At 36.0% G+C, this 12,008-nt stretch overlaps 1 protein-coding gene across 1 annotated transcript in view; it reads left to right on the top strand.

The window, feature by feature from the left end:
- Window positions 1-4,845, top strand: part of LOC149220374 (uncharacterized) — a 28,023-nt gene extending 23,178 nt beyond the window's left edge. The window contains exon 2 of the mRNA XM_089387070.1: window positions 4,747-4,845. Coding sequence (XP_089243196.1) covers window positions 4,747-4,845 — 99 coding nt within the window. The remainder of the gene's footprint in view (window positions 1-4,746) is intronic.
- The last annotated feature ends 7,163 nt before the right edge of the window (window positions 4,846-12,008 follow it).

The following is a 12,008-nucleotide window of genomic DNA, read 5'->3' as shown; positions in this document are numbered from 1 at the left end:
CTTTGAATACCTCAGGAAAAAGATGGGGGTTGTTGATGCATCATCCTATTGTTGAATCTCATCTGTTTCAGAGATTGTTGGTTGTATGTATGTTTCATATGGGGTATACACGTACATTTGCTGGGTTGCGGACTGGTCGAAGATCGAATGGCACAGGTTCAGGGGGATCATATAATGCATTGTTGGCATTATGGTAGAAGATCTTGGAGGAAGTACAGAAGGAGATCATGGATGCTGATCTGAATAGCGCTGCAATATGTCTCTATCTCTTTCATGGTCAATTATGGTGTTTGGTGGATTATGGTTCTTCTTGAAGAAATTTGTTTCCTTTTGCAGATCTGGTTTATAGTCAGGGGGAGCATGTTCTCAGGGGAGCATAACCCTTTTCCCTTGATGTCAAAGGGGGAGAATGACGTTGAGGATCTTGAGGTTGCCATCAAGTCCAAAGGGGGAGATTGTTGGCATTATGATTCTGGTTTGGCTCTATGGTACAGGTGTTGTACTTGATGGCAAATCACTCAAGTGGCAAAATTCTGTTCAGGCTCTCAAAATGATGGAAAATAAGAGGTTCGCAGGTGCATCGTTCAAAAGGTGCAGACCCGCAGGTTCGTCGTCCAGGAAGTGCGGACATACCCGCAAGTTATCCGTTCATAAGGTGCGGTCCCCCAGTTCACTCACTCCAATGCAAAGAAGCGTGCTCACGTGGGGTTTCTTATGTTTGGCCCTTGGTATTTAGCCCCTCGTTCATTCCTATGGTTTTGGCCCATGGTTTAGGATCTAAATTATTTGAACCCCTATTTGGATCCCTTGTATTGGTTTTCGATGGTTTTGTCCCATGGTTTGAATAAGGGCTTGCTTATAAAAAGGAAAAGAGATCACTTGGCTAGACACTTGTGAAATTTGAATATCTTAAGATCTGAAATTTTGGGTGATTGGTTTCAAAAGCTAGATCGAAATCAAGGAGAAAATTTAAGGCGAATCTATTGGTAAGTCGTGATCTCTTGGGCGCATGATCAGATCTGTGGATCTGACTGACTATGGCACATTGGAGGACTATTAATTTGGCCCTAATCAGAGGTTCGCAGGCGATCCACGGCATGAGTGTGGGGGTACGCATCTCAAGAGAAGGCGCAGTGCGGGGGTACGCAGCGCAGCAGAAGGCGCAATGAGAAGGTACGCAGGGAAACATAAGAACAAGTCGCGGAGGTACGCTTTCAGGCGGGCAGTGCAGGTGCGGATCTGAGCTGAGGTACACAGGGCAGCAGAACGAGTGGTGTGGAGATACGCAGAGCAGTAGACCGACCAGGTGCGGATTTGCACAGTTTAGACACAGAAGAGCTGTGGGTATTCGCAGGCCACTATTGGTGAAGTTGTGGACCTATCTTGAAACTTTTTTTGGCTGTCTTTTATCTATTGCTGCAGAGTTCTGGGTTTAGATTTCTGGTATTACCTTTTTGTTTACAGCCTTCTGAAAAGTTGGGTGATTCATTGGTTGATTGTATAAGGAGATTGGGTGATTTGCATGTACTTGATGATTATTTGATCTTCTTGGATCCAGTTTGAAAATTAATGAAACGTGATCCCTAAAGAAGTAAATGAGCAAAGGGGGTTGTAGCTCCCTTCCAGGAGAGACTAGAAAATGAGAGAGATTTGTAGCTCTCTACAGGTTGCAGCCTGCGTACTAGTAAAGGACTGCACCAGTACAAAATCCTTGTAAAAGAAGTTTCTAATTGAAAGAAGATAGAGACATATTGCAGCAGGTGGTTTTCACCCACATTGGGTTTCCACCTTATATATGGTGTTCTTTGGTGTGCCTATCTATTTTTCTTGTTCTTGTTCATTATTATATGGCATTGACATACAAATTAATGATCAATATCTGAAGAATAAATTAAAGTATAAATCTGGAAGGTATATTGAAAAGAATTTGATAATACTGATTCACCCCCCCTCTCAGTATTATTTCCAACATATACTCCCTATTCCCACAATATTACATGTGACATCATTACCCATGTACATGACTCCATCATTAATTGATGTATATGTCTTAAACCATTCTCTATGAATACACATGTGGTTTGATGCACCAGAATCTAACAGCCAATGTTGATCATGATTTGACAAATTAACTGATAACACTTCATCACTCATACCTGAACCAAATGCCGAACCTATATCTGTCGTGTTTGCTTCTTGCTTCGCTGTCGAAGAGTCTTCTTTGGATGCTTTCTGTCTCTTCCAACAGTCCTTCTTCAAATGTCCCGATTTGCCACAAAACCAGCACTTTACCTTACTCTTCTTCCCTTTCGATTTTGATCGTGAGTCGTTGTGCTTACCAGAGCGTCTTTCTCTCGAACGACCTCTAGCCATCATTGCTTCTGATGTAGAGTTGTCGACATTTGACCTCTTCCTTGTCTCTTCAAACAATAAAGCTCCAACAATATCATCAAAGTCAAGGGTTTCTGATATACTTAGACTGATAGAAGTAACAAAATGATCCCATGACTCGGGCAACGAGCACAATAAAGTTATAGCTTTATCTTCTGATTCAAATTTTACTTCTATACTTTCTAATTGCACCATGAGAGTATTAAAGACATTCAAATGATCAGTAATAGTTGTACCTTCCTTCATACACAGACTGTACAATTTTCACTTCAGAAGAATCCTATTGGTCAAGGATTTTGTCATGTACAGCTTCTCCAGCTTTTTCCACAAACCAGCAGCAGTTTTCTCTGACACGATGTTAAACAAAACATCATCCGCCAAACACAGTCGAATACCGCTCAGAGCTCTTCCATCCAATTCATTCCATTCATCATTTGTCATGGGGTAAGGCTGTTTGGATCTTCCCAACAGCGCCTTCTCCACGCCTTGTTGCACAAGCAGATCATGCATCTTCACTTTCCAGATCTCGAAGTTATTTTTTCCATTGAACTTCTCGATCTCAAAATGAGCGCTTTGAGTTTTTGTCATGTTGAATTAAAAAATCTCCAATTCAAATAAAAATTCCTCTATCGTATCGTGTAAACACAATTTGAAAAGAAAAACAAAAATTGCAGGTTTTACCAGAGGGAAAAACTGTCGGGCGCTACTTGACAGTGAAAAAACTGTGCCTAAAACAAAATCCATTGCCAGGCGCTCCTCTGACAGCCAATAAACCGCGCTAGAGAAAAATCAGTGTAAGTGTCGCAAAATTGGCTCGCTTAATCCCGTCGATTCCCCGCCAATCAAAATATTGGAGCTCTGGCGCGAATATCAGACTCGGATCCGTGCCAATTGGCGCTTCTGTTCCAAAATAAACCGTGCCAACTTGTTCACTACTAGAAATTGGCACGACTGTCTCTGCTAAAACCGCGCCAATTGCCGAAACTCCACCTTCAGCCGATCTGACACATGCACTAGCTCCACAACCAGAGACTTGTAGGTTATGGGCCCTCCACGCTCTGCTGCGCCGCTCTGATACCACTTGTTAGACTAAACAAAGCGTAGCTGAAATAAATATAAACATACACAACACATACAAAAAACCACACAAAACCATAACACAAAGATTTAACGTGGTTCACCCAACCAATCTGGGCTATGTCCACCAGAACAGAGGCATTAGCAATCTTATTATTCAAAGGAGATTACAACAAATCTAATAATTCACACATGCTCTCAGCTCTCCCCTATTTTCTCTACTTTCTCTACACACTCTTACAATCCTCTACGGGATTTCATTTCTATATAGCTCGAGCATAAAACTGAATCATAAATTCCCTCACAACAAATATAGGATGCATTAACTCCTCCTCAAAAAATATTGGAGCTAATATAGCAACTAATCCTATTGTTGTCACATACATGAGATTTTTCCCAAATTTAATAAAACAGAAAATCTCAACATTTTTGATGCACTATTGACTTCTCAATCAGTTGATCTCTGATCTGGTGAACTTCAACCAAGTCATTCATCCTCCTTGCCATGTCATTTCCCCCATCCTGCTCCTCTTGCAAGAATTTGGCCACAGGGAGAGTCAATTGGATTGGAAAAACAACCTCAGTACCGTATACCAACTTGAATGGAGAGTTGCCTATGGATTTCTTGGTGGTAACTTTGTCAGCCCACAATGCAAACTTTAGCTTGGAATCCCAGTTCCATTTGTTGTCCTCCAGCAGCTTTTTGATTATCCTTACCAGGTTTTTATTGGATGATTATACCAGGCCATTTCCTTGAGGATAATATGAGGTAGAATGCATTAATTTAATGCCCATTGATTCACACAGGTCCATCAATTCCTTTGCTCTAAAAGCTGCTGCATAATCAATAACTATCTTGTTTGGGCATCCAAATCTAGTAAAAATATTCTCAGTTAAGAACTTCATGACAACCTGGTGATCAACTTTCTTAGTGGGTATGGCTTCAATCCATTTGGTAAAATAGTCAATGGCTACTAAGATCCACTGATGTTGGCCACTGGAATGTGGATTAATCTCCCTTATGAAATCTAAACCCCACTGCTGGAAGGGACCATTGGTGTGTATTGGCTTCAGGGGCAAAGATTTCATCTGTTGTCTTCCTGTAAACCTCTGGCATCTATCACAAGACTTCACAAATGAAAATACATTAGAGAATAGATTAGGCCAATAATACCTAGCCCTTAGGATCTTGTGGGTTGTGGTTTTCCAATAATTATGCCCTCCACAGATGCTGGAATAAAACTGGTGCATGACTTTGACATATTGTTCTTTTTCCAGACACCTCAAGAGGATTCCAGATGGATCCTTCCAATAAAGCAAGTTCTTGTTAATACAGAACTTGGCTGCTCTGAGCTTGATGGTCCTAGCCTGACTTAAGCTGAGCCCTGGAGGGACTTCTAGCTTCAACAAGAAATGAGATATACTGGAATGCCACTCACAAGTAGCCAAATTCTCAACTAATGACTGACATTTCCCTTGTTCTTCTGATGCCTCCTTTGTCTATTCAACACTTGAATCTGCACCTATGCAATTTATCTCCAGCAAACTGCAATTTTCCTCAGCCATTAGCTGAGCTAGGCCCTGGCCTTTGACAAGCTTGGTGAGCTTTACCTCTATGCTGTCTATGAGTTTTGCAATCCACTTGGCCCTTCTTCCATCAACATCTGGCTGTGTTAGGACATCCTTTACTAAAGCTGAAGGTACATAGGCAATTACTTTTGAGTGTAGAATGTAAATTCGGAATGCCTTTAAAGACTTTACGAGGGAATATGCTTGTTTTTCAACGAGGTCATACCTTAATTCAACATCCCTGAAAGTTTTGCTGAAGAAATCCACTAGGTGTTCTATATCTTCATCATTTTTCTGCAACAAGACTGCTGTGAGTTTATCATAAGAAGCAAAAGAGAAAATATAAAACTCCTTGGTGTAGTCTGGGCTAACTAAAGTGGGAGCCTCCGTGATAGCTCTTTTGATGGCTTCGAAATATCTTCTTGCAGCCTCTATCCTGTTTATCTCTGACTCCTTCTTTAACATGGAAGTGATGTGATTCACCAGTTCTGTAAAATTTGGAATAAACCTCCTCACAAAGTTGATCTTGCCCAGAAAAGATTGAATGCCCTTTTTCAACCTTGGGATGGGCAATGCTTGTATTGCTTGAACCCTTTTTGGGTCAATCTTGACACTTGTAGTAGAAACAATATGTCCTAAAATTTTTCCTTGTTTTAAGAGTAAACTGTGACTTCTTGGGATTTACTGAGATTCCAAACCTTCTGCACTTCAGAAACACCTTCTTCAAATGCTGCAAGTGTTCCATGTGACTGATGGAAAAGACTATTGTGTCATCAAGGTAAATAAGGACAAACTTGCCTTCTCTCCCACAAAGGCTATGTCCATGGCCCTCTGGAAAGTAGCCCTAGCATTCATCAGCCCAAAAGGCATCTTGGAGTACATGAAAGTGCCCCAAGGAGTAGTGAAGGCAGTCTTCTCTTGATCCTCGGGGTGTACAAGAACCTGGTTGTAACCTGAGAAACCGTCTAAGAGAGACATGACTCTAGCCACCTAAAATTTTTGCAGCAAATGTTCCATCTTGGGCAGGGATAGTTATCCTTCTTAGAGAATTTGTTCAGATTCATGAAGTCAACGCACAACCTGATTTCTCCATTTTTCTTCCTTACTACCACCAAGTTAGATATCCATTTTGAATACCTTAGGGGGACTATGATCATGGCAGCCAACGGTTTCTTAATTTCTTTTTCAATCAAAGGTAGTAATAGAGGGTTGATAGGTCTCAACTTCTACTTAAAAGGGATGGTGTCCTTCTCTAGTGGAATCTTATGCTGGATGATGTTTTTGTCATAAAACAATGTAAACTTTGAAACGGGAACTGTAAACTCAAAACGGGAACTCTAGCAAAAAAAAACCCTTAAAAACATAAAAAACAGTGCTAAAATGAAAGTGTTGATGCTAGAATAACTCTTTTTTTTCCTAGGGTTAATTTTGAACATGTTTTAAAAATGGCGGTGAAAACTAGTTTTTTGTGCAAAAATTGTCCAAAATACACCCTCAAAACAAAAAGTGTTGACGTTGGGATAACACTCTTTTTTCAAGAGTAATATTTCAACATTTCGAAATAATAGCTTAAAATATTTTATATGACCCTGAAAAAAATTAAAATTTCAAAAAAATAATGAAAACATAAAATAAAATTAAAAATTAAAACAATGAAAAAACACAAAACAAAAAATGTTAAAGAATTAACAAAACATAAATTAAAGTATATGCTAAAAACAAAATATAAAAAAAAAAAAAAAAAAAAAAAAAAAAATCAATCATAAAAATGTCAAAAAAAAAAAAAAAAACTAAATTAAAAAACTAAAAAAAAACCTTAAAAATTATAAACAAATAAATAGTAAAAAAAACATATTTAAAAAAATGGAAAAGAAAAAAACAAAAATATGGAAAAGAAAAAAAAAAAATTAAAACAAACTATAAAATTAAGTAGGTAAAAATAGAAAAATTTAAAAAACATTATCAAAAAAATAAAAAAAAATGAAAATTAAAAACAAACTAAATTTAACAAAAAATAGAAAATTAACAAAAAATAAAAATAAAAACTACTAAAATTAAGATTAAAATGTTAATTACTTAAAAATATATATAAAAAAGACCAAAAAAAAATTATCTCATAAACCATAAAAGAATTAGGAAAAAAAACAAAATTAAAAAATTATATATATAAAATTAAGTAAATAAAAATAGAAACAAAAAAAAAACACCAAACAAACAAACAAACAAAACAAAACAAAACAAAACAAAACAAAAAAATTAACAAAAACTAGAAAAAAAAAAAATTAAAATTAAAAAAAAACTAGATTAAAAAAATAAAAAATAGAAAATTAACAAAAAAAAAAAAAAAAAAAAAACTAGTAAAATTAATATTAAAAACATTTAAAAAAAATAAAAAACAAAAATAAATGAAACTATATATATATATATTCAAAATATATGTCTTCTCAAATTAAAAAAAAATAAAAAATAAATAAAATAAAAAATAAAAATAAAAAAACATTTAAAATTTATAAAGAAACATGAATTTTTCTATTTAAAAATAAAAAATAAAATTTATTAGACTTACATTTTTTTTATTTAAAACACACAAAAAAAAGTTTAAATTTTTTATTTAAACATTTTTTTTTAAATATATACTAAAAAATTTTAAACCATTTTGTTTTTTTTGTTTGTTTGTTTGTTTTCTTTTTTTTAATAAAAAATGTTAAAATAAATAAATAAATAAACAAATAATGTTAAATAAAAATGGTTTAAAATATTTTAATTTTTTTAGTCAAGTTTTTTTTGTTTTATATATAGATATAAAAAAAAAAAAAAAAACCGCCCTCCCGGTCGCCCGTGGTGGCGCGGCCCCGGGTGGAGGGCCTGCATGCAGGCCTTTGCCTGGGGCCGCGCCACCACAAGCAGCCGAGAGGGTGGAGGGGCGATTCCATGCAAGCCCTTCGCTCAAGGCTGCGCCACCACGGGCGGCCAGGAGGGAGATTTTTTTTTTTTAATAATTTTTTTTGAAAATAAAAAATGTTAAAAAAATTTTAAATAAAAATAATAATAATAATTATTATTTTTTTTAAATAAATAAATAAATGGTTTAATTTTTTTATTTTATTTTTTAATATATAGTTTTTTTAAATAAAAAAAAATGTAAGTTTAATAAATTTTGTTTTTTATTTTTTAAATAGAAAAATACATGTTTCTTTAAATTTTTTTTTTTTTTTTTTTAAGTTTTTTTAAATGTTTTTGATATTAATTTTACTAGTTTTTTATTTTTATTTTCGTTAATTTTCTATTTTTTTTTAATCTAGTTTGTTTTTATTTATTTATTTTCTTGTTTTTGTTTGTTTTTTTTTTGACTTACTTAATTATATAATATATATATATATATATATATATATATATATATATATATATATTAAATTATGTTTTCTTTCCAAATTCTTTTATGGTTTACGAGATGATTTTTTTTATTAATATTTTTTTTGTCTTTTTTTAATATATATTTTTATATTTTTTTCTTGAAGTAATCAACATTTAAAAAAATAAAAATAAAACAATTTGAAACTTCGTTAAGTAATCATAATTTTTTGGACATAATAAATTTTAAAGTGTGAATAATAAGTCGTCTAAAAAAAGGTATTGCTATATAACACGTTGCATCAACACGTTTCAAAATTAGCATAAAAATCACTAACATTTAAAAACAAATATTTATATTTGATACATAAGAAAATTTAAATTGTCAAAAATATGTTCTAAAAAATAAGAATTGTATTCTGCATCACCACTTTTCAAAATCCGGTCACGTTTTTACTACTCCTATGAAACGAGTAATTGTGTCGGTTATTTAAAATGCCAAAAACTAATTCTAAAAAAATTATGTGTGTTCTGCATCGCCCCTTTTCAAAATTGGGTCAATTTTTTACTATCTCTATGAAATGGGTAACAGTATCAGTTCTCGTTTCAAAGTTTACATTGTTATAAGTCTTAAGTTCATTGTATTCCCAGGAAAAGACATTAGTAAATTGCTTCATCGAGGTGCAATATTTAGAGCTTTAGGTAACAGACAAGTGGGCGGATAGATTTATGTACTTTAGGTGATATGGGCTCCCTATATTATGTCTATGGGCTGTAGATTCATTCTCTTTCTGGGCAGGTTTATAGGGTACATCATTATGATCAAACAACTTCTCTAGAGGCACGAGCCCTTTGGGTATATGATTACTAGGCAGTTGGACAATGCTATCTTGACCAATTTCGTTTCTCAACTGAGACTTATGGCATTCCTCCATGGTTTCATTCTCTTGATCAATTTTCATTTCATAGAATTCATGAATGGCTTGGAGAAACCTATTGACTTCGTCATCATCTTCAAAGACTTTCCAATACTTGACATTATGAGGCAATGATGGTCTGTATTTTACTTGGACTTCATAAGTCAACCTAGGGGGTAAAGGAGGAACAACCATACTAGTAGACACAGCAAGGGAATCAACAAGCTGAATCTTAGCCCTAAGGATGTATGAAATACTAAAGCTATTGAATGAATCCTTGAGCTTCCATACCTCATCTCTGTATGCTTTCAGCCTGGGATGCCTCGCCTGGAATGTCCGATTCACCTCTTGAATAATAAGGTCTGCATCTCCTAGGAGGAACAACCATACTAGCAGACATAGAAAGGGAATCAACAAGCTGATTCTTAGCCCTAGGGATGTATGAAATGCTAAAGCTATTGAATGAATCCTTAAGCTTCCATACCTCATCTCTATATGATTTCAGCCTGGGATGCCTTGCCTGGAATGTCTGATTCACCTGTTGAACAATAAGGTCTGCATCTCCAAACACCTTTAGATATTTGATGCCCATTTCTTTAGCAGTGTTCAAGCCTAAGATCAAAGCCTCGTATTTTGCTATATTATATGTGACTTGAAAATTTAGCTTGAAAGGTAAATGTATGCATTCTTGTGTGGGAGATACTAGAACTACACCTGCTCCTGTAGCTTCCAAGCTCCATCAAAGAACATGTCCCAAATTTGTGGACCTTCTTCCTCTATGATCTAGAAAACTAGTTTCCTGAGCTGCATGGAGGCCAACTAGGATTCTTCTATTTGGAGAATATAGGCTCCAACATCAATGTCAACAGCATAGATGGGATGATTAGTGGGATGCTTCTCATCACTGATAATATAAGCTAACTGAGCTTCCTTGTATAATCTCCTACTCTCACCTCCAAAAACTGGGACAGTAGCATAGGACAGGTCATTTTGTAACGTTCCACCCAATCTTTTGATCCATCCCCTGGAAAGAAGCATACCAAACTTAGGGGGAACAACTGCTACCACAATATCCATTATCATGCTCTTCATAGGCAGCTGAGACAGGGTGATGGCTAGGTCTTTGATTAATCTCAAACATTTCACCTTCCTAGAGTCAAAAGAAAATAGGTCATGATAAGGCCTAGTGATGTCAAGGCCTAACTCATCCATGACAGTCTTGGGCATTAGATTATGGATGGCACCTGTTTCAAGCAGACAGTTGTGAAGGATTTTGTCATTAATAGTTAAGGAGACATAGAATGATGGGGAATTGTCATCAGGAGGTTCAGTCATTGGGCTAAGAACGACTACAGGTTTGTCATCTTGTAAATTCACATAGTCATTGGATGCTTGAGTGGCCTTAATCTCAAGGCCTCAAGGATGGGTCTCTTAAAGGCTTCATTCTTCACTAGTTCTACCAGAGGTATAGATATTTTAAGCTTCTAGATTTTTGATTCAAAACTGAAAGGAGAAGGGAACTTGTTAGGACCTCTTACCTCTTGAGCTAGAGCTTTGAGAATGATGGGATCGGTTGTTGGTCGTTTTTGCCTATTAGTTTGCTGCATTGCAAGGACAACAACTCTTTGAACATGGGTTTCCTTGGCATTGTTCGTCTTCAACCTCAAATTGTATCTTTGTTGATCTTCAGTTTGTAGAACAGCCCCACCATCCCATTCATGGCTGCTCTGGTCCTTAAATAACAACTCTTCATAGGCAGCCAAGGTCAAGAAGGAGGCACTGCCTTTGTCTTCCATGCAATGGATCTCATCATCTTCATCAAACTGTTCCTCTTCCATGACTACATTTTGGAAAGGGGTCTTCACCCTTTGGTCTTCATTGGCATCTTTGCTCCTTTGCATAATCTGCAACTGCTCATTGGCTTTTCTATATGGATTGGGATTCCTAGGAACAAAGGTATTAGGGACTCTTCCTTTCCCTGGGTGCTGCTCAACCTTTAATTTGGAGATTTCAGAGGCTAGTGACTCTATCATCTTGGTCATTTTATCTATCTTGGGGTCTGAAGATGAAGAAGATTCACCCCTCTGCCTCCTTCGATCAACATGTCCCTTGAGTTTCTCTGCAGCCATGATGTTGGACTCTACTTCTAAGGCTACATCTTACATTTCAGCCAAAGAAGCACATCTTCTCTCCCTCAATAGTAGGCAGAAGTCAGAATCAAAGGCTTTGGCATATGTGAGCTTAGCAAAGGTAGGGGTGTGTTTCACTTCCGATGGTATCTTGTTGTACATGCGGTTAAACCTTTTATTGAAATCAAAAAGTGACTCCCCATTTTCCCTTTTCAAGTTCCCAAACTTAGTATGATAGTAGAGAAGATCTTTCTTATCCCCCCAATGCTTCAGGAACACATCATCTACGGCCTCAATATCTGTTATAGATCTAGGGGTCAATTCTCTGAACCATTTTCTTGCATCTCCATCTAGGCTTTGGACAAATACTCTCATCCACACATCATCTTCACTAATGTCTAGATTATCGGCATAGCTATAAAAGGACTCAAGATGTTCTTCATAAGTAACCCCTTTAGTCCCAGTGAACTTAGGAATGTATTTCTGATATTCTCCAGTAGGCATTGCATTCAAAGGAGTGGGCAGTACTAGAGGTCCATAGCTAGCAGCTATGATTCTTTCCATTTTTATGAGT

This window comes from Pinus tabuliformis, chromosome Q (genome assembly GCF_031772625.1).
Source record: "Pinus tabuliformis cultivar Carrire ecotype Pingquan chromosome Q, CPIR1, whole genome shotgun sequence".
NCBI classification, from domain to species: Eukaryota; Viridiplantae; Streptophyta; class Pinopsida; order Pinales; family Pinaceae; genus Pinus; species Pinus tabuliformis.
The sequence above is the reverse complement of the archived record's forward strand: the minus strand, read 5'-3'. Positions and strand labels throughout refer to the sequence as shown.